At 52.0% G+C, this 19,087-nt stretch overlaps 2 protein-coding genes across 9 annotated transcripts; both read left to right on the top strand.

Moving 5' to 3' along the window:
- Positions 1 to 3,477: 3,477 nt before the first annotated feature.
- Positions 3,478 to 11,503, top strand: PIGO (phosphatidylinositol glycan anchor biosynthesis class O). 6 transcript variants are annotated; one of them, XM_024762966.1, is made up of 11 exons: positions 3,478 to 3,530; positions 4,306 to 4,817; positions 5,423 to 5,566; positions 5,752 to 5,875; positions 6,541 to 6,700; positions 6,913 to 7,092; positions 7,340 to 8,864; positions 9,434 to 9,637; positions 9,855 to 10,069; positions 10,680 to 10,750; positions 10,904 to 11,503. In XM_024762966.1, the coding sequence occupies exons 2-11, from the start codon at positions 4,307 to 4,309 to the stop codon at positions 11,163 to 11,165; spliced, it is 3,396 nt and encodes a 1,131-aa protein (XP_024618734.1). In that variant the 5' UTR covers positions 3,478 to 3,530; position 4,306; the 3' UTR covers positions 11,166 to 11,503. The 6 variants fall into 6 exon arrangements, with proteins under 6 accessions (XP_024618734.1, XP_024618733.1, XP_024618735.1 ...); XM_024762965.1 differs by having other exon boundaries at positions 3,491 to 3,530; positions 4,277 to 4,817; XM_024762967.1 differs by lacking the exon at positions 3,478 to 3,530 and having other exon boundaries at positions 3,537 to 4,817; positions 5,423 to 5,539.
- Positions 11,504 to 11,613: 110 nt separating this feature from the next.
- Positions 11,614 to 18,823, top strand: FANCG (FA complementation group G). Of its 3 annotated transcripts, none has more exons than XR_003005686.1 (14): positions 11,614 to 13,130; positions 13,316 to 13,406; positions 14,106 to 14,237; positions 14,469 to 14,671; positions 15,178 to 15,313; positions 15,491 to 15,621; positions 15,722 to 15,868; positions 16,003 to 16,154; positions 16,527 to 16,593; positions 16,852 to 17,141; positions 17,294 to 17,340; positions 17,515 to 17,670; positions 18,162 to 18,253; positions 18,383 to 18,823. XR_003005686.1 is itself a non-coding variant. In XM_024762972.1 (14 exons), exons 1-14 carry the CDS (start codon positions 13,035 to 13,037, stop codon positions 18,489 to 18,491), a joined length of 1,647 nt encoding a protein of 548 aa, XP_024618740.1. In that variant the 5' UTR covers positions 11,614 to 13,034; the 3' UTR covers positions 18,492 to 18,823. The 3 variants fall into 3 exon arrangements, 2 of the variants coding, with proteins under 2 accessions (XP_024618740.1, XP_024618739.1); XM_024762972.1 differs by having other exon boundaries at positions 17,086 to 17,141; positions 18,130 to 18,253; XM_024762971.1 differs by having other exon boundaries at positions 18,130 to 18,253.
- The last annotated feature ends 264 nt before the right edge of the window (positions 18,824 to 19,087 follow it).

Raw genomic sequence — 19,087 nt, 5'->3', positions numbered from 1 at the left:
GGGTCCTCAGGGACTGAGGACACTCATTCGTTCATTCAAAAACATTCAATGCTCAGCCATAAGAAGGAATGAAATTGGGTCATTTGTAGAGACGTGGATGGGCCTAGAGACTGTCATACAGAGTGAAGTAAGTCAGAAAGAGAAAAACAAATACAGTATATTAATGCATATATGTGGAACTTAGAAAAATGGTACAGATGAACCAGTTTGCAGGGTGGAAATAGAGACACAGATGTAGAGAACAAACGTATGGACACCAAGGTGGGAAAGTGGCGGGGGGCAGGTGGTGGTGTGATGAATTGGAAGATTGGGATTAACATGTATACACTAATATGTAAAAAATGGATAACTAATAAGAACCTGCTGTGTAAAAAAATAAATAATTAAAAAAAAAAAAACATTCAATGATGTCTACCATGTGCCAAGCTCCGTGCTACAGAAGAACCCAAATCCTATGGTCCCTGTTTTCACAGGAAATAGAGCTACAAAGTGATAAGTGCTGAGGTGGAGGAAAGTTCTGGCTGAGGGATCCTTGGGGGAGGATCATGTCACTTTGTGGGCAGCAAGGTTACTAACTCGGACATTGGGCTCAGGCTGGAAAAATCAATGCTTTCATCAGGCTACGGTTGGGGACTGGAATATGCAAAGGCCCACAGCTCCAGAGAAGTTGGAGTATTCACAGTTGTTCTCTGCGGCTGATGGGTGGGGTGTTAGGGGGTGTGACTATGTGGCAGGGGCCAAATCTCAGGGAGATAGGGTCCTGAAAGAGTTTGGCCTTTATCTGGGGAGCAGGGGGCATGAAGGGTTTTTTCCCTTCCCGTGAAGAATTTTTAGAAGATTAAGGTAATCACATCAGAGTTTCAGATGGAGCTGTCCTGCTGCGATGTGGTCAGGGGATTTGAAGGAGAGATGGGAGGCTGGAAGGACAGTAAGAAGGCTACTTCAGTGGTCCTGGAGAGGGTGGTCGGGCCTGAACATAGGTAAGGGGCTTTGAGGATGAAGGTGGAGGGATATTTCAACATATTTCTGAATTAGAATTTATTCATTTATCCATTTAATGATTTTTTTGAATCCCAACTATATGCCAAGCACCGAGGATATAGTAATAAAGAAAACAAAATTCCCTACCCTCAATGAGCTTCTATTTGGAAGGGACAAATCATTAATAATATGTATAGTATTTCAGATGCTGATGAGTTGTACTAGAGAGGGAAGTAAAGAAAGGAAGGGAGGGCTTCCCTGGTGGCGCAGTGGTTGAGAGTCCGGCTGCCGATGCAGGGTACACGGGTTCGTGCCCCGGTCCGGGAAGATCCCACATGCCGCGGAGTGGCTAGGCCTGTGAGCCATGGCCGCTGAGCCTGCGCATCCGGAGCCTGTGCTCCGCAACGGGAGATGAGGAGGGGACGGCCCATTTGGGCATCTGGGAGTAAAGCTGACAGGAGTTGGAAATGCAAAGGTCCTGAGGCAGAACGTGGCTGCCTTGTAATGTGAAGAGCAAAGCAACTACAGTGGATGGAACTGAGTTAAGGAAACAAGTGGCAGCTAGATGAATCAAAGAAGGAAGTGGGGAGTCAGTGTGTTGTAGATTTGTAGGGCCATGTAGAACCACTACAAGAATTTAGGCTTTAGTCTGAGATGAGAAACCATTGGAGAGGTTTTTTGTTTTAAACGGTAGCTTTTCTGAGATATAATTCACATACAATGTGATTCACCTGCTTAAAGTGTAAATTCAATAATTTCTGGTATATTCACAGAATTGGGCAACCATCACAATTTAGAACATTTTCATCACTGCTCCCCAACCCCACCCCGCCACAAAACCGCTGTACCCATTAGTAGTCACTCCTCTCTTCCCTCAACCCTAGACAACCACTAATTTACTTTCTGTATCTTTAGATTTACATATTCATGTAAATGGAATAATACGTGCTATTTTGTGATTGGCTTCTTTCCCTTAGCATGTTTTTTTTTAAATATTTATTTATTTGGCTGTACCAGGTCTCAGTTGTGGCACCCGGGCTCTTCGTTGCCGTGTGCGGGATCTTCATTGCAGCATGCAGGATCTTTAGTTGTGGCATGTGGGATCTAGTTCCCTGACCTGGGATCGAACCTGGGCCCCCTGTATCAGGAGCGTGGAATCTCAGCCACTGAACCACTACGGAAGTCCCCTAGTGAGCGTGTTTTTAAGTTTCATTCATGTAGTTGCATGTAACCACTTGTAGTACGTCATCCCTTTTTTTATTGGCCAAACAATATTCTGTTGTATAGATATAGCATATTCTATTCATCCATTTATCCGTGAAGGCCATTTGGGTTGTTTCCACCTTTTGGCTACTGTGATAATGCTACTATGAACCTTCATGTGCAAGTTTTTGTGTGGCCACAGGTTTTTCTCTTAGGTATATACCTACAAGTGGAATTGCAGGTCATATGGTAGCTCTATGTTTAACCTTTGGAAGAATTGCCAGACTTCTTTTCAAAAGCTGCTGCACCATTTTTCAATTCCAACAGCAGTTTATGAGGGTTCACATTTCTTCACACCCACATCAATACTTGTTATTTACCTTTTTTATTATAGCCATCCTCCTGTGTTCAAAGTGGTATCTCCAGCATTTCCCTGATGGCTAATAATGTTGAGCATCTTCTCATGTGTTAATAGTTCATTCATATATTTTCTTTGGGACTTCCCTGGTGGCACAGTGGTTAAGAATCCGCCTGCCAATGCAAGGGACACAGGTTCGAGCCCTGGTCCGGGAAGATCCCACATGCCACAGAGCAATTAAGCCCTTGTGCCACAACTACTGAGCCCACATGCTGCAACTACTGAAGCCTGCGTGCCTAGAGCCCGTGCTCCCCAACAAGAGAAGCCACTGCAAAGAGAAGCCTGCACATCGCAACGAAGAGTGGCCCCCGCTTGCTGCAACTAGAGAAAGCCCGCACACAGCAACAAAGACCAACGCAGCCAAAAATTTTAAAAAGCCTTCTTTGGAGAAATGTCTATACAGATCCTTTGCCCATTAAAAAAAATTTTTTTAATTGAAATATAGTTGATTTACAATGTTGTGCCTCTTTGCCCATTTTTGAATTGGATTGTCTTATTACTGAGTTGTAAGATTCATCCTTGGAAAGGATGAATAATAAAATCTATCAGTTGGAGTCAGCTTGGCAAAAAGGGGGGAAATAAATATTATCCCTATTTTACAGATGAGGTAATGCCCAATAATGACAGTGAGTGGCAGGGCTAGGATTCCAGCTAAGTTTGGTTCCAGAGGCTTAGATCTTAGTCTTAACCAAGAATGGACAGTGGTTCCCTGAACTCCTCCAGTTTAGTGCCTTGCTCCCAATTCTAAATTACTATACTCTCCCATCAAACTCCCGTCTCTGGCCAGCCTTGCGTTCCTTGCCGAACTTCCTCGGAGGCGCCAGCAGATGGCGATCGGGACCCCCCCGAGGGTCGCTCTAGCCGGCGCACGCACCTCTGTGGTGCCAGGCCGCAGGTGCCGACGCTGCACTTCCGGGCGCCATTCAAGGTGAGCCAGGGTCTCCCGAAATCCCCTTGCGCTCGCTTTTGCCTGAAGTTGGGGTCCCTTCCACCCCACTCAGAGCTCGCAGTCTAGCGGGCCCCGTACCCAGGTCAGGGTGCCGAGCCGGAGGCCGGGTAGCCACCTGAGGAGACAGAGCCATCCGGACGTCTGGGTCCTAGCGAGGCCCTACTGCCTCAAGACCTCGCACCTCTGCCCTGCTGCGCCGGGGAGGTCGCGCTTCTGGTCTCCTGGCGATCCTGGCTGTCCGGAAGCGGAGTAGGACTCCTTCCCTTCGTCCCCTGGGTCCCCACCAGGCGGCGCCATCAGCCTGTTCGGGATTACCCTGCGGCTGCGAGCCCTGGCCACTCCAGGGGTGTTGAAATTGGCGAGGAGAGAGGAGAAACGGGCTGTCAGAAACCAGTCTACCACTTGGAATAAGTTTCCCTCGTGGGCTGTGTTTTCCATCATTAGGATCTCCTGGCGTACAAATTCCTATGCTCCACCCCCGAAGATCCTGATTCAGGGCATTTGGGGTGGCGCCTGGAAATCACCATTTTAAAACAGCTGCTTCAGGTTGATACCCATAGTCTGCGCACCTCGCCTTCAGAAACTCTGGTATAACTGGTGGAGAGGAACATTGCATTGGGTTGGCTATGGGACTGTTTATCTTCAGGAAGGCTTCCAAGAGGAAGTGATTCTAGCTGGGCTTTGTATTGAGAGACTAGACTATCTGCTGGTTCTTTGCCTCACAGTTATGAATGCCCTCCCCCGCCACCACCAGGATGCGGAAGATCTCCGTGCTGCTCTTCCTGGCCTGGGTGGGCTTCCTCTTCTACGCCGGCATTGCTCTCTTCACCAGTGGCTTCCTGCTCACCCGTTTGGAGCTCACCAACCATAGCAGCTGCCAAGAGCCCCCAGGCCCTGGGTCCCTGCCATGGGGGAGCCGAGGGGAGCCCGGGGCCTGCTGGATGGCTTCCCGATTCTCCCGGCTTGTGTTGGTGCTGATAGACGCTCTGCGATTTGACTTTGCCCAGCCCCAGCTCTCACATGTTTCTGGGGAGCCTCCCGTCTCCCTGCCCTTCCTGGGCAAACTGGGCTTCTTGCAGAGGATCCTGGAAATTCAGCCCCACCATGCCAGGCTCTACCAGTCCAAGGTTGACCCCCCGACCACCACCATGCAGCGCCTCAAGGCCCTCACCACCGGCTCACTGCCTACCTTTATTGACGCTGGCAGTAATTTTGCCAGCTACGCCATAGCGGAAGACAATCTCGTTAAGCAGCTTACCAGTACAGGTTAGTCAGGCCTCTTTGGTGGCCAGGAGTACCTTGGCAAATTTCTTTCGACGTCAGAGAGCCAGAACTTTGGGTGCCCAGCTGCGTGCTTGACTAGGAGTACAGGAAGGAGAAAGAGACCCTGGCTCTGTATGCAGGGAGCTCAGGTCCGGGCTTTGTCCTTCTGGCGTTTCTAATCTGCATGGGGTATTGGTTTTACTTTGGGTGAGCTCTCAATAAAGAGGCAGGGGAGAGACGAAAAGAAAATGTGGGTCTGGTATTTTCAAAAGCGTGGAGAAGAGAGCAGAGGGTCCAGGCCCCGTCCACTCACTGACTGGGAAAAAGCAATATGTATCCAGGAAAAATAGAGCAGCAGAGGTAGCCAGGGGCTGAGAACTAGCAGAGCTTTTTATAGGAATAAGTAGTAAAAGGTCTGGGTGGAGTATGGTTACCAGGAAAAGCTTCCTGGCAGAAAATGTTAGGCCTTGAAGGATAAAGAGTTGTTTGGATGGAACTGCTGTGCCTTATAGTGCATGGTTGGGATTTCTGATAGATCTTTAAAAGGCCTCTCCTCTTCCCCATCTCCTGACTCCTGCTCAGGCTGTGACCCACTCATGTCCCTGCAGGAAGGCGTGTGGTCTTCATGGGAGATGAAACCTGGAACGATCTTTTTCCTGGAGCTTTCTCCCAAGCTTTCTTTTTCCCGTCCTTCGATGTTAGAGACCTACACACAGTGGACAATGGTATCCTGGAACACCTCTACCCAATCAGTGAGCACGGGGCCAGAGGCAGGCCTAAGACTGGGAGCTGGGGAGGGCTACGTCAGTCCACAAATTCTGAACCTCCCATGGATGCAGTGGCCTGGGCTTGTGCCCCTGGACATAGGAGCATCAGAGCCTGGCTGGGGTTGAGGAGTGGGCCTTAGTCCCCTGTGCTCAGGTTCTCTCCTTCACAGTGGACAGTGGTGAATGGGATGTGCTGATTACTCACTTCCTGGGTGTGGATCACTGTGGCCACAAGCATGGCCCTCATCATCCTGAAATGGCCAAGAAACTTAGCCAAATGGACCAAGTGATCCAGTGAGTGTGGGATATTGGCTGGGGGAGTGGGTTTGTGTCTGAGAATCTCATAATATATGGTCCCAAGAGAAAAAAAATCTTTATTTGGAACTCTTACTTGGCTGAATTCTGTCTTCTCTAGGCCTTTTTCTGAAGCTAGGGGCCTCATCCGTTTTGAGTAACTTAGCATGTGATTTTGGGCAGTAGGGTTATGACCGAAGAAGTGTTTTTTTGCCAGAGGTCTAGGCCCTACTAGTGGAAGTCAATTGGCTGGGGGTGAATGGGCCCCTGAGAAAAATCTTTTTTTTATTAATTAATTAATTAATTTATTTATTTTTGGCTGCGTTGGGTCTTCGTTGCTGCGCACGGGCTTTCTCTAATTGCGGCGAGCAGGGGCTACTCTTTGTTGCAGTGCGCGGGCTTCTCATTGTGGTGGCTTCTCTTGTTGCGGAGCACAGGTTCTAGGCACGTGGGCTTCAGTAGTTGTGGCTTGCGGGCCCTAGAGCGCAGGCTCAGTAGTTGTGGCGCACGGGCTTAGTTGCTCTGCGGCATGTGGGATCTTCCCGGACCAGGGCTCTAACCCGTGTCCCCTGCATGGGCAGGTGGATTCTTAACCACTGCGTCACCAGGGAAGTCCCTGAGAACAATCATTATCCCTACCTTCTGACACATTTCTTGGCCCCCAGGGGACTCGTGGAGCGTCTGGAGAATGACACGCTGCTGGTAGTGACTGGGGACCATGGGATGACCACGAGTGGGAACCATGGAGGGGACAGTGAGCTGGAGACCTCAGCTGCACTTTTTCTGTATAGTCCCACAGCACTCTTCCCCAGCGCCCCACCAGAGGTGAGGCCTGAGCTGTGCTTTGTGTGGTTTCCCGCTATTCAGTCCGCATTATAATCGTAGCATCCTTGTGGATCCCTCCATTTTAAGCCCCCAAATTCATAACCCTGGGCATCCCCCATTCTTATTTCCTACCTAGGCCTCTATGTCTTCCATCCTAAACAACTGACCTCAGCTTTTTGTTGAACCCATTGACCCCTGTCCTTGTTCTCTAGGAGCCAGAGGTAATTCCTCAAATCAGCCTTGTGCCTACGCTGGCCCTGCTGTTGGGCCTGCCCATCCCATTTGGGAACATCGGGGAGGTGATAGCTGAGGTGTTCTCGGAGGTCGAAGACTCCCAGCCTCACTCTTCTACTCTGGCCCAAGCCTCAGCTCTCCATCTCAATGCCCAGCAGGTAGGTAATGGGCTGGGCTTCAGGTGACAGAGTTAGGTTGAGCATGGGAGAAGCATAATGACCCACTCTGTTGTCCTTTGTTCAGTCTTAATATCACATTCCATAGCCAAGTACGCCCTCTCTCCCTGTCCTGGACGGAGTTTGGGTCCCTGATTTCTAGGTACTCCACATAGTAAAACTTGTCCTTGTCTGTGTCCCAGTTCACGTCTCTGAGCTTTTCCCCTTGGTCTCTGATCTTTTCTGCCAGGTGTCCCGATTTCTTCACACCTACTCAACTGCTGCTCAGGACCTCCAAGTTAAGGAGCTTCATCGACTGCAGAACCTCTTCTCCAAAGCTTCTGATGACTACCAGCGGCTTCTGCAGAGCCCCCAGGGGGCTGAGGCAGCACTACAGACTGTGATTACTGAGCTGCAGCAGTTCCTCCGGGGAGTTCGGGCCATGTGCATTGAGTCTTGGGCTCGTTTTTCTCTGGTCCGCATGGCAGGGGGTGCTGCTCTCTTGGCTGCTACCTGCTTTCTTTGCCTACTGGTATCCCAGTGGGCAGCATCCCCAGGCTTCTATTTCCGCCCTCTCCTAATACCCATGGCCTGGGGTTTGACTGGGGCCTTAGTGTGTGCTGGACTCCTGGCAACTACTGGGCTGAAGCTGGATTCAGTGGTTCTAGGGGCCATGGCTGCAGTGGGCTCACTTCTGCCTTTTCTGTGGAAAGCCTGGGCTAGCTGGGGAGCTAAGAGGCCCCTGGCAGCCCTGCTTCCCATGCCTGGGCCTGTCCTGTTACTCCTGCTCATTCGCTTTGCTGGTTTCTTCTCTGATAGCTTTGTTATAGCCGAGGCCAGGGCCGCCCCCTTCCTTTTGATCTCACTCATCTTGCTCCTGGTTGCCCAGCTTCACTGGGAGGGCAAGCTGCTGCCACCTAAGCTACTCACAATACCTCGCCTTGGCTTTCTGACCCCAGCAGGCCCCCCACGTCACAATGGCACGCATGCCCTGGGGCTTGGAGTTGGGTTGCTTTTATGTATAAGGCTAGCTGGGCTTTTTCATCGCTGCCCTGAAGAGACGCCTGCTTGCAGCTCCTCTCCCTGGCTGAGTCCCCTGGCATCCATGGTGGGTGGTCGAGCCAAGAATGTGTGGTATGGAGCTTGTGTGGGGGCTCTGGCGGCCCTGTTAGCTGCCGTGCGCCTGTGGCTTCGCCGCTATGGTAATCTCAAGAGCCCTGAGCCCCCTGTGCTCTTTGTGCGCTGGGGGCTGCCGCTGATGGGACTAGGCACTGCCGCCTACTGGGCCTTGGCATCAGGGGCGGATGAAGCACCCCCACGTCTCCGGGCCCTGGTCGCTGGGGCATCAGTTATGTTACCTAGGGCTGTGGCCGGGTTGGCTGCTTCAGGGCTCATGCTGCTGCTCTGGAGGCCTGTGACGGTGCTGGTGAAAGCTGCAGCGGGTGCTCCACGGACCAGGACTGTCCTCACTCCCTTCTCAGGCCCCCCCACTTCTCAGGCTGACCTGGATTATGTGGTTCCTCAAATCTACCGACACATGCAGGAGGAGTTCCGGGGCCGGCTAGAGAGGACCAAATCTCAGGGTCCCCTGACGGTGGCCGCCTATCAGTTGGGGAGTGTCTACTCAGCTGCTATGGTCACGGCCCTCACCCTCTTGGCCTTTCCACTTCTGCTATTGCATGCAGAGCGCATTAGCCTTGTGTTCCTGCTTCTGTTTCTGCAGAGCTTCCTTCTCCTGCATCTGCTTGCTGCTGGGATACCCATCACCACCCCTGGTAAATACATATCTCAGCCCTGATTCATCCAAGGACAGTAGTGATGTGAATTCAGCCCCTCTTAATTTCAGGGAGGTGTTGCTCCTCAGGTTCTTCACCTTGATACAGGGTCTCACGCCCCAACAGTTGAGAGGGTCTTCCTGATGTCCTGTCTCTTATCTGCTGTAGCCAAGCTAATTGATCCCTCCCATTGGCTTTCAGGGCCAGCAGGGTTCATGGAGGAGGGAGACAAACAGTACTCCAAGACTCAGTTCTTAAGGAAATGTTACATCCTCATGAGCGCATTTCCTGATTCTCCAGTGATGAGAGTGGTGAATTGAGCATATTCACCACTCATAGTGAGCTGTGTGTATATGAGAGAAAGAGGCTGACCACAGATTAGAGCAGTGGGGCTTTGTGCCACGGAGGGAATTAGAATAACAGAGTGTTGACTGTTAGAAGCTTGGGGTGATGGGCATGCTCGTGTGTAAGAGACAGCACTAAGGTCGTAGGTGTATATGATCTTGGGGCAGTGGGCTGTGGGTTAGGGAGTGGGATGTGACTGTAAAGAGGCATATCTCTTCCCCCAGGTCCTTTTACTGTGCCTTGGCAGGCAGTCTCTGCTTGGGCCTTCATGGCAACACAGACCTTCTATTCCACGGGTCACCAGCCCGTCTTTCCAGCTATCCATTGGCATGCTGCCTTCGTGGGAGTCCCAGAGGGCCATGACTTTACCTGGCTGTCTGCTTTGCTGGTGGGAACCAACACCTTTGCCTCCCATATCCTCTTTGCAGGTACCTCCTCATTCCTCCCTTGCTTCCATTGTTTACTCTGGCTTCGTGGAAGGAAAGGAAACCCCAGGATTTGAGTGGGGAAATGTGATTTTGTTAGATCTTTGGCACCCCTTGGCCTTTGCTAATTGGAGGCTGAGCCAACTAGGTTAGTTGGGGGCCAGGGTGGCCTGGTCCCTGGGTCCTCCATTGATTCTAGCCCTGCCTTCCTCTGAGGCAGTAGGTTGCCCATTGCTCCTGCTCTGGCCCTTTCTCTGTGAGAGTCAAGGGCCCCGGAAGAGGCGGCAGCCCCCAGGGAATGAAGCTGAGGCCAGAGTCAGGCCTGAGGAGGAGGAGGAGCCACTGATGGAGATGCGGCTCAGGGATGCGCCTCACCACTTCAATGCAGCGCTGCTGCAGCTGGGCCTCAAGTACCTCTTTGTCCTTGGTATTCAGGTGGGTGCAGGGGAGAGATCATGGAGTTAGTGATCTTTTCTCGTGCTGTACATCACATTCTTTCACACTTTGCCAAAACCCTAGGAGAGAGCCTTGACTGAGGTATAGATAAGTGAAGTGATTGCCCAAAGGCCAGTGGCCTCAAATGGCAGTATTAAGACTTGAACCTGGGTCTCCTTCATCCTAGTCTTGGATTGTTTCCTGTCTACAAGCTAGATCTGGACCTGATGGTTTCATCTGGGGATTACTCCATTAGTGGACAGACTGGAAAAGCTGAGGTGATGGCCAGGATTCTTTCCCAATCTGTGATCATTGATCTTCCTTTCCTTCAGAGGCAGAAGGTGTGACTCTGACATTCCCTCCACCCTGGGAGGCAGAGCCTGAGTGTCAGCAGCACAGATGAATAGTGCTTGCCCAAGGTCACACTGCAAGTCGTGTCTGGGCCAGGAAAAGAATTAGGTCTCCTAACTCCTAACCCAGGGTTTTTTCCCACTGACACACACTACTTTCCTTCCCCTTCCATTCTTCACAGGGACCTGTAGCAATTCTCTATACGACCTGCTTCCTCCTCCCCTTCCTTAATAACTTGACCCCTCCTCTCTTCCCTTAGATTTTGGCCTGTGCCTTGGCAGCCTCCATCCTCCGCAGGCATCTCATGGTCTGGAAGGTGTTTGCCCCCAAGTGAGTGGATTTTCTTGAGAAGTATTGGTATGGGGGAGGGTGAAGCTTGGAGCAAACAATGAACATTCAGAGTGGACAAGGTTTTGCCTCAGCAGGGAAAAGGCTCTAGACCTCCTGTCTGTGTCCTTTGAGATTCTCCACCTTTCTTTGCAGGTTCATTTTTGAGGCCATGGGCTTCATTGTGAGCAGCGTGGGACTTTGCCTGGGCATAGCTTTGGTGATGCGAGTGGATGGTGCTGTGAGCTCCTGGTTCAGGCAGTTAGTTCTGGCCCAGCAGAAAGCTGGAGAACAATCTAGCCTGGTCTATACGGGTGCTGGATCATCTGCAAGAGAGGCTCAGTCACACCTCTTACCACCATGCAGCCAGGATCTACTGGCATCTGGGACTTCATTATTTTATAATTCAAAATCATAGTGGAGCTTAATCCGTAACTCCTGCTTTGGATACATCTGAGAGACTGAGGGGCTGCCTCCGAAGTGGAATAAAAAAATGATGTAAATATGTGTGTCTGAGGTGTGCGGGAGCCCCCACTGTCCTGTAGGGGATATGTGGAGGGTCAGTCTCCCCTCATCCAGGCACAGATGGGATCAGCCGTCTTATGGAGACCTGGCCACATCTGAGAACTTGGGAGGTGGTTGGAGTTGTCTGAATTCACTTCTCCCAACTCGTCCCAAATCAGTACTGTTATTCCACCTGCCATTTTCCTTTGCCATGGAACATATTTTATTAAATTCTTTTGCTTTGGCTGATAACAGAGATGGCTGAAAAGACAGGCCCAGGCATCATGGAGCACACAGACTTTCACTGTCTAAAGCCCCAATAGTGCTGTATCTCCTCCTTTTCAACTGTGTCCTTTCACTTCAGAACACCCTTTGCCCTTCACGTACGTGGAGGCTTCCCTGGTTTCCCAACCTATGCTGCCTTTTATCAGACCTACTCATCCATCTAACACACCTTGTCCCATTGATTATTGCTGACTTGAAGCCAAAATTGTATGAGTCTAATGCTCCTCACACGTCTCCTGTGCCCTCCATCCACCTCACTACTCCTGTGTCATGTTGAAGTGCTGGCATGAAAACCTCATGGAAACATCCATTAAAGAAGTGGGGAAGAGGTTCTGAGAAGGGTCAGGACTGGGGTTTTGAGGTTTGAGGGTGCCCAGGACAGGAAGAGATGACGTATATGATTTGCAAATAATTTCTCCCACTTTGTGACTTTTCTTTGAGTTTTCTTTTATTTCTTTTTTTATTGAGGTATAATTGACATCTTTGAATTTTCTTTTTTTCCTAGTTTATTGAGATATAATTGACACATCACTGGATAAGTTTAAGGTGTCCAGCATAACAGTTTAACTTACATCTTTCAATTTTCTTGACGGTGTCTTTGTAGCACAAGAGTTTTTAATTTTAATTAAGTCCAATTTATCCATTTTGAGTTGACTTTATAGATGGCAAGTGTCGCAGCTTGTTTCTTCTTTGCGTACGGATCTCCAGTTCTACCTCCATATGTTGAAAGGACTGGGCAGGTATATTTGAGCAGGGCAGGCTGCACAGGCACAGGGCTGCGCTGCCAGCTAGTCGGACTGCATGTGGTTGAGCAGACTGTGGTGAGCGTGTTGGTGCTCCATGGTGAGCAGAGATAGGATGGGCCGATTACCGAGGGCCTCGGTCTCAGGTCAGTTCTTTTTGAAGATACTTCTGGGGCTGGACCTTTTGTGGCGGCTCCCGGCGGTACTACAACTCCCTGCGTGCATCGCGCGGGCCAGCCCTCCGCGGCGGGGGAGATCCCCGGCCGACCTGGCTGTGTGGCGGCAAGGGAAGAGCTGAGGCGCGGGTTCCGGGTTTTTGAGGTCGACTTAAGGCTTTGGCCTCCGCGAGGGCTGAGCAACGGAACTGCGAGCCGTGTGACCTACCCACTCAGACGCCCCCGGCCTCTGGCCCGCCTCTGCCTTCCACTCTGGTCTGGCCGCGACTCGTTTCTTCTTCCAGTTTCCCGCGAGGAGTAACCCTTGACGACGACCAACCGCAGCCGAGCATTTTGCCGGCCGGGCCAATCTGAGGCGCGGGTGGAAGAGGCGGAGGTAGAAGCCCCGCCAGGCAGCCAGCGGGGTGTCCGTTTCTCCCGGAAAGGATAGGCCGCCCCGGCTGGAACCCCGAGGGGAGCAAAGGAACCTTGGCGGGGTGCGGAAGTGCATGGGCCTTTCCGCTCTCAGTGGGGCGTCGGAGGGGCCAGGCTTACCCTTCAGCGGCACTCTTCACGTGTCTGGGCCCAGTCTCGGCCGCCATGGCTCACAGGACCCCTCCGGGCTCTTCAGCCTCACACGCTAGCTGCCTGGACCTGTGGAGGGAAAAGAATGACCAACTAGTTCAACAGGCCAAGGTAACGCGGTTGCTGGGACCCTCGCTTTGCAACCCCAAAACACCAGGAAGGGGGTATGCAGTGGATTCACGCACCCTTTAGGAGCGTGACCTCCCCTAAAGAGCCAGAAATGGCTGGTGAATGACATCCCTTGCCACAGCTGCAAGGGGAGAGGGAAGGACTGTACCCCACCCCACATTTGTTAGGTTGCTCAGGACTCAGGTCTGTCTCCGAGGCGACAGCAGTTGGCTCAGGATGCACTGGAAGGGCTCCGGAGACTCCTCCATAGTCTGCAGGGTAAGTAGTGCCCTCCCCAGGATGGTCACTCCCCTCCTCCACAGCCAGAGACCAGTTCCTCTTCTGCATTTCTGGGATCGAGGAGATTACTGAGGGGGTACACACACACACACACACACACACACACACACACACACACACCAGCATTTGAAGAAGTGGTCTACACACACACACACACACACACACACCAGCATTTGAAGAAGTGGTCTCCAGGATGGTCTGTTTGGAAAACCTGCCCTTTCCAAATTCTCTGTACAAAGGGTGGATTCTTTTTCTTTTTTTGGCTGCGTTGGGTCTTTGTTGCTACGTGCAGGCCCTCTCCAGTTGCAGCGAGTGGGGGCCACTCTTCGTTGTGGTGCGCGGGCCCCTCATTGCGGTGGCTTCTCTTGTTGTGGAGCACGGGCTCTAGGTGCGTGGGCTTCAGTGGTTGTGGCACGCGGGGTCAGTAGTTGTGGCTCGCAGGCTCTAGAGCGCAGGCTCAGCAGCTGTGGCATACAGGCCTAGTTGCTCCGTGGCATGTGGGATCCTCCCGGACCAGGGCTTGAACCTGTGTCCCCTACATTGGCAGGCAGATTCTTAACCACTGCGCCACCAGGGAAGTCTCCAAGGGGTGGGTTCTTTATTGAGGCCATTTTGGTTGGGGTGGGGTGATCTCTTTCACCTGAGAGTGGTATGTGAGACCAGCATTTGTTGCTCCAGGGCTCCCTGCGGCTGTTTCTGTTCTCCCCTTGGAACTGACTGTCATCTGCAATTTCATTACCCTGAGGGCAAGCCTGGCCCAGGGTTTCACTGAGGACCTGGCACAGGATATCCAGCAGGGCCTAGAGAGAGGTGAGGGCCTGAAATTGCCTTCCATGCCCCTGCCAGCCTCAGGCTGGGCTTAAGTTCTTGCAAGGTGGATGGGAGGAGCAACATAATCTGTCACCTCCACGGAGATGCCCTTCTCTGATCCTCCATGTGCTCCTCGGACCAGGAGCACCTTTGTGACCTTTGGGCTCCTGCAGAGAAGAAAAGCCAGAGATGAGGTCCCACCTCAGCTGTATGTGTATGTATACTCTACAGTGCTGGAGACCCAGGAGCAGCTGAAGGCCAGGCTGGAACATGGGCTCAGGGGGCTGTGGGACTCTGTCCTCCATGTTTCCTCCCTTCTGCCGGAGCTGCTCCCCGCCCTTCACCACCTTGCTGGCCTGCAGGCTGCCCTTTGGCTGAGCACTGACCGTCTTGGGGACCTGACCTTGCTGCTGCAGACCCTGAATGTTAGCCAGGTAATTCAGGCAGTGATCTGGATCTAAGGGTCTCTTTCCTCCTCCCACCCTTCCTAGCTGCAGTATCATCATTATGTGTTGGAAAGGCTGCTGGGTTGGTGTTCAGAAGACCCAGGTTCTCCCAGGGACTCTTAGGTGACCTTGCTCTGGTTTGTTCCTCATTGGAGGGATTCTCTTGGGAGCTTGATTATCTTGGGTAGAATTAGAGCTCTCATGACCTTGCTGAAGTCACCTCCCAGCCTCAGTCTTTTCATCAGTAACCCAAACATGGTCGTTGCCCTGTGTCCTCGTGGGCTTATCCTGAGTGAGGAGACTCATTAAAATAGATCATCTCTGCCCCAGGTTTTTCTTCCTCCCTTTATCCTTGCCCCACAGCTATCGATCTCTTAGAATTGAGGGAACAAGAGTCAGGAGGATCCTTAAGTTCAAAGTCCAGCCAGGGTGGACTGAGATAGGTGAAGGGGTAGTTACAGGCTTGGAACCTCTGATCATCCTTCTTTCCCCAGAGCAGAGCCTCTGAGGATCTGCTGCTGCTCCTGAAAACTTGGAGGCCCCCAGCTGAGGAGTCAGATGCTCCGTTGACCCTGCAGGATGCCCAGAACTTGAAGGGTGTCCTTCTGACAGCATTTGCTTATCGCCAAGGCCAGCTAGCAATCTGACTTGTCCCTTCCTCCCCACTCCCTGTCTTAAGGGGTCCTCTGGGCTCATGTCTTCTCTATCCTCTACCCTTCAGCTCAGTAGAGCTTCTCTGTGCTCTTCTTCCCCATCATGCCCCCTGCCCTATTGGCCTCTCTAAGCTCACACCCTGGTTGCCCACAGGCCTCCAGGAGCTGATCACAGGGAACCTGCCCAGGGCACTGAGCAGCCTGCATGAAGCGGCCTCAGGTCTGTGCCCACGGCCTGTGTTGGTCCAGGTGTACACAGCCCTGGGAACCTGTCTTCGTAAGATGGTAAAGACAGTCTTAGGGTGGGTTGGGGAAACCAGGGGTGTTAGGAGCAACTTTCTGCTTTGTGAGGGTAGCTGAGGCTTGTGTCCTCTCACCACTCTAGGGCAGTCCACAGAGAGCTCTGCTGTACTTGGTTGCAGCCCTGAAAGGGGAATCAACCTGGGGTCCCCCGCTTCTGGAGGCCTCCAGGCTGTATCGGCAACTGGAGAACACAGCAGCAGAGATTGAGTGTCTGGAGCTGCTGGTTGAGGTAAGGAACTGTGTCGGGCGAAGATACGGGGACTGCTGAGATGCTTGTGTTGGGGTAACCAGTCAAGGTATAAGTAGAAGGAAGTATGGTTCTCAGGGATTATAGATATACATTCTTCTTTTTGTTCTCTCTAGGCCTTGAGTGTCGCTCATATCCCTGAAGCCCCACAGCTTCTCATTGAGGTAGAGTTACTACTCCCACGACCTGACCCAGCCTCACCCCTTCACTGTGGCACACAGAGCCAGGCCAAGTACCTGCTGGCAAGCCGATGCCTACAGACGGGAAGGTGAGGTTCACCTTGCTCACCTGAGCTCCTCTTCCCACTTCTGACGCCTCCCCTGTGCTGTGACTCTGCTTCTGTTCTTATGAGTTGGGGGGAATGGACAAGTCAGGGGCAGGACATGGTTCCCCACTCTCAGCTTCCTGCCTTGCTGCTGGACCTGAACTGAGGATTCTTTACCCAGACACTAACCTCGTGTATCTTGAAAACTCTAAAGTCTTCTCCCAAATCCAGTCTGTAAGTAGTAGAGATCTATACTGAGCCCCAGTGTTGGAGTCCCCAAACCTCGCCCTCCCCACACCCCAGTGCCCTTAGCTAAAAGTCCTTGGAGTGCCCTGCTATGGCCTAAGGTGAGGCTCGTGGGTTATGACTCTTCAGGGCAGAGAGTGCTGCAGAACATTACCTGGACCTGCTGGCCCTGTTGCTGGATGGCTTGGAGCCAAAGGTGGGTATGTCGTGTTTCTCTGCAATGGGGTGGGAGGGTTGGAGTCTTCTTTGGAGTAGAGCAGGACTGCTTTTTTCTGACTTTTCCTCTGCTGTTCTTTCTGTCCAATCTGGGGCACCAGACTGGGAAGGTTCCCAGAGCAACGGGGGATCTGGGCAGCAAGCAATGGGTGGTCTCTGCATGATACAGAGCCTGGTGAAGTGGTTGGGGGTGGTGGCTCATGTCTCTTCAAGACACTGCATTCTCCTCTCACCCCAGTTCTCCCCACCCCCATGCCCCCGAGGGCCCTGTGTGCCTGAGGTGTTCTTGGAGGCAGCAGCAGCGCTGATTCAGGCAGGCCGAGCCCAGGATGCTTTGACCGTGTGTGAGGAGCTGCTTAGCCGCATGTCATCCCTGCGTCCCAAGAGGCCCCGGCTGTGGGAAGATGCCAGAAGAGGAACCAAAGAGTTACCACACTGCTCACCCTGGGTCTCTGCCACCTATTTGCTTCAGGGCCACGCTCGGGTGCAACTGGGGACCCAAAAGGAGGCAATTAGTGAATTTAGCCGGTGAGCCCAGGAAGCCAACCAGGACCCTCCAGGAAATGTGGAGGGATAATTTTCTAATTGGGATCTGAGTTGGTGAGCTCCATTCTTAATCTACTCACCCTAGAGTTTCTGAGGTTGACTCTTCTTTACCCCTGCTCTGTGTCCCACTTCAGGTGCCTTGAGCTGCTCTTCCAGGCCACACCCACGGATAAAGAACAAGGTGATCTAGACTCTCAGTTTTCCTTTGTGGTGGTGGTGGCTTCCTTTCCATGTGTCCTAGCCCACCAGGAGATTTAAGAGAAAGGGACTCCAAACACAAGAGATAGAGAGGGGACTTGAGGTGTTGGTGACAGTGTGGCTGGGAACATGTCTTGACTTTGGGAGTGGTCCCCAGGGCCTGCTTCTAGCTGTGAGCAGGGGTGTACATCAGATGTGGCACTACAACAGCTTCGCGCAGCCGCCCTGATTAGTCGTGGACTGGAATGGGTGGCCAGTGGCCAGGATACCAAAGCCCTACAGGACTTCCTTCTCAGTGTGCAGATGTGCCCAGGTATGTACATGTGCAAGACATCAGCTATGCACAGATGCATAAGGACAGAGAGGGCCGTGGGGGAGGTACTTGGGGATTAGTGTAAGAGTGATGTTCCTTGATAGGAGGGGTGAATGGGGTTGTGCCTGTATATATATAGGGATATATCCAGGTGTGCAGACATATGCAAGACATATACAAGTGTGTATGAAGGCCTCTCAGGAGTTCTCTAGGCTTCCCAGTGTCTTCAGACACAGAGACCATAACTGTGCTGAGAATGTGTTGGGCAGGAGCAGGGTCAGCTGGGCCCTTTGTCCTGGGCAGGCAGTACCCAGGGCTAGGCATGGTTGGCAGTGATGTACCCCTGGTACCATGTAGGCAAGACACTTCCCTGTTCTAGGCCTTAGTTTTCTCTTTTATAAAATGGTGCTTAAGTTTGTGTCAAGTTCTAAGGCTCTCTACTCTGGGGTGGGGCTACAGGTAATCAAGACGCTTCCTTTCACCTGCTTCAGACTCTGAGGAGGCTGGATCGGAGGGATGAGGCCACTGCTCTCTGGCGGAGGCTGGAGGCCCAAACTGAGTTGCCACAGGAGAATGTTGCATGGTGAGGTTGAGAGGCAGCTGGCGTCCTGGAGTCCTTGGGCCTGTTGGGAGTGGTGGTGAATGAAAGGGAGGGAATGGCTGTGCAGTCTTCTGTCTGTCCTCCCTTAGACATCACCCTTTTTGCTTTCAGGTCTCTCCCCCTGTACCTAGAAACCTGTTTGGGCTGGATCCATCCCCCTGACCGTGAAACCCTTCTTGAGGAATTTCGGACGTCTCTGCTGGAGACTTGTGACCTATAGCTGCCACGTTTCAAAGAACCTGAGCTGGGGCCTCAGTGGGCCATCTGTGGGGAGGGCTTTCTGCTATACCGTCCTTGGGGAACATGGCTGGAGCTGACCATTCCAATATGTCTGGCATTGGAGAGGCTAGTGGTAGTTCTCCAAAATTTGGTCTGGTTATTGCTGTTCTGGTTCCAGAAGAAGCCCCCCTTCCACCAACAAGGCATTGACTTTGCTCATAGCACCTTTTTTCCTGTTTGCCTTTTCATGTGTTGAGTAAAATTTAATGCCTATCTCTTGTCTGCCTACTACATACACTTGAGTGGGAAGATAAAGCTGTCTGATTCAGTTGAGTGCTGGTTGTCTATGATACCTTCTCCCAACATCACCTACCTCATGAGCCTCAGGAGAAAGGGCTACAGGAATCCTTACTCAGGTGGCAGTGCATTTAGTCCTTCTTGTTGCCTAAAAGTAAAACCCCAAAGCCCAGGATCCTTTGTGAGGTGACAGAATGAGTGGAGTTAGGTCTGGAAGGTGGTGCCCTCAGGAGAAGGGCAAGTATCTGATTCTTAGAGCAGAGACAAGCAGACCTCTGAGTCTCTCAGAATGACTCCCCC

This window comes from Neophocaena asiaeorientalis, unplaced genomic scaffold (genome assembly GCF_003031525.2).
Source record: "Neophocaena asiaeorientalis asiaeorientalis breed wild unplaced genomic scaffold, Neophocaena_asiaeorientalis_V1.1 scaffold449, whole genome shotgun sequence".
NCBI classification, from domain to species: Eukaryota; Metazoa; Chordata; class Mammalia; order Artiodactyla; family Phocoenidae; genus Neophocaena; species Neophocaena asiaeorientalis.
This window is presented reverse-complemented; position numbering and strand designations above follow the sequence as displayed.

What these genes read in the sequence shown, in the direction of transcription:
- PIGO (XM_024762965.1), top strand. Translation starts at nt 4,283, where the DNA reads ATGCCCTCCCCCGCCACCACCAGGATGCGGAAGATCTCCGTGCTGCTC. An exon ending in GATACCCATCACCACCCCTG is followed by an intron (nt 8,865 to 9,433) that starts GTAAATACATAT and finishes CTCTTCCCCCAG; the next exon opens with GTCCTTTTACTGTGCCTTGG. An exon ending in TCTTTGTCCTTGGTATTCAG is followed by an intron (nt 10,070 to 10,679) that starts GTGGGTGCAGGG and finishes CTCTTCCCTTAG; the next exon opens with ATTTTGGCCTGTGCCTTGGC.
- FANCG (XM_024762971.1), top strand. Translation starts at nt 13,035, where the DNA reads ATGGCTCACAGGACCCCTCCGGGCTCTTCAGCCTCACACGCTAGCTGC. An exon ending in AGCATTTGCTTATCGCCAAG is followed by an intron (nt 15,314 to 15,490) that starts GCCAGCTAGCAA and finishes GGTTGCCCACAG; the next exon opens with GCCTCCAGGAGCTGATCACA. An exon ending in GCAATTAGTGAATTTAGCCG is followed by an intron (nt 17,142 to 17,293) that starts GTGAGCCCAGGA and finishes GTCCCACTTCAG; the next exon opens with GTGCCTTGAGCTGCTCTTCC.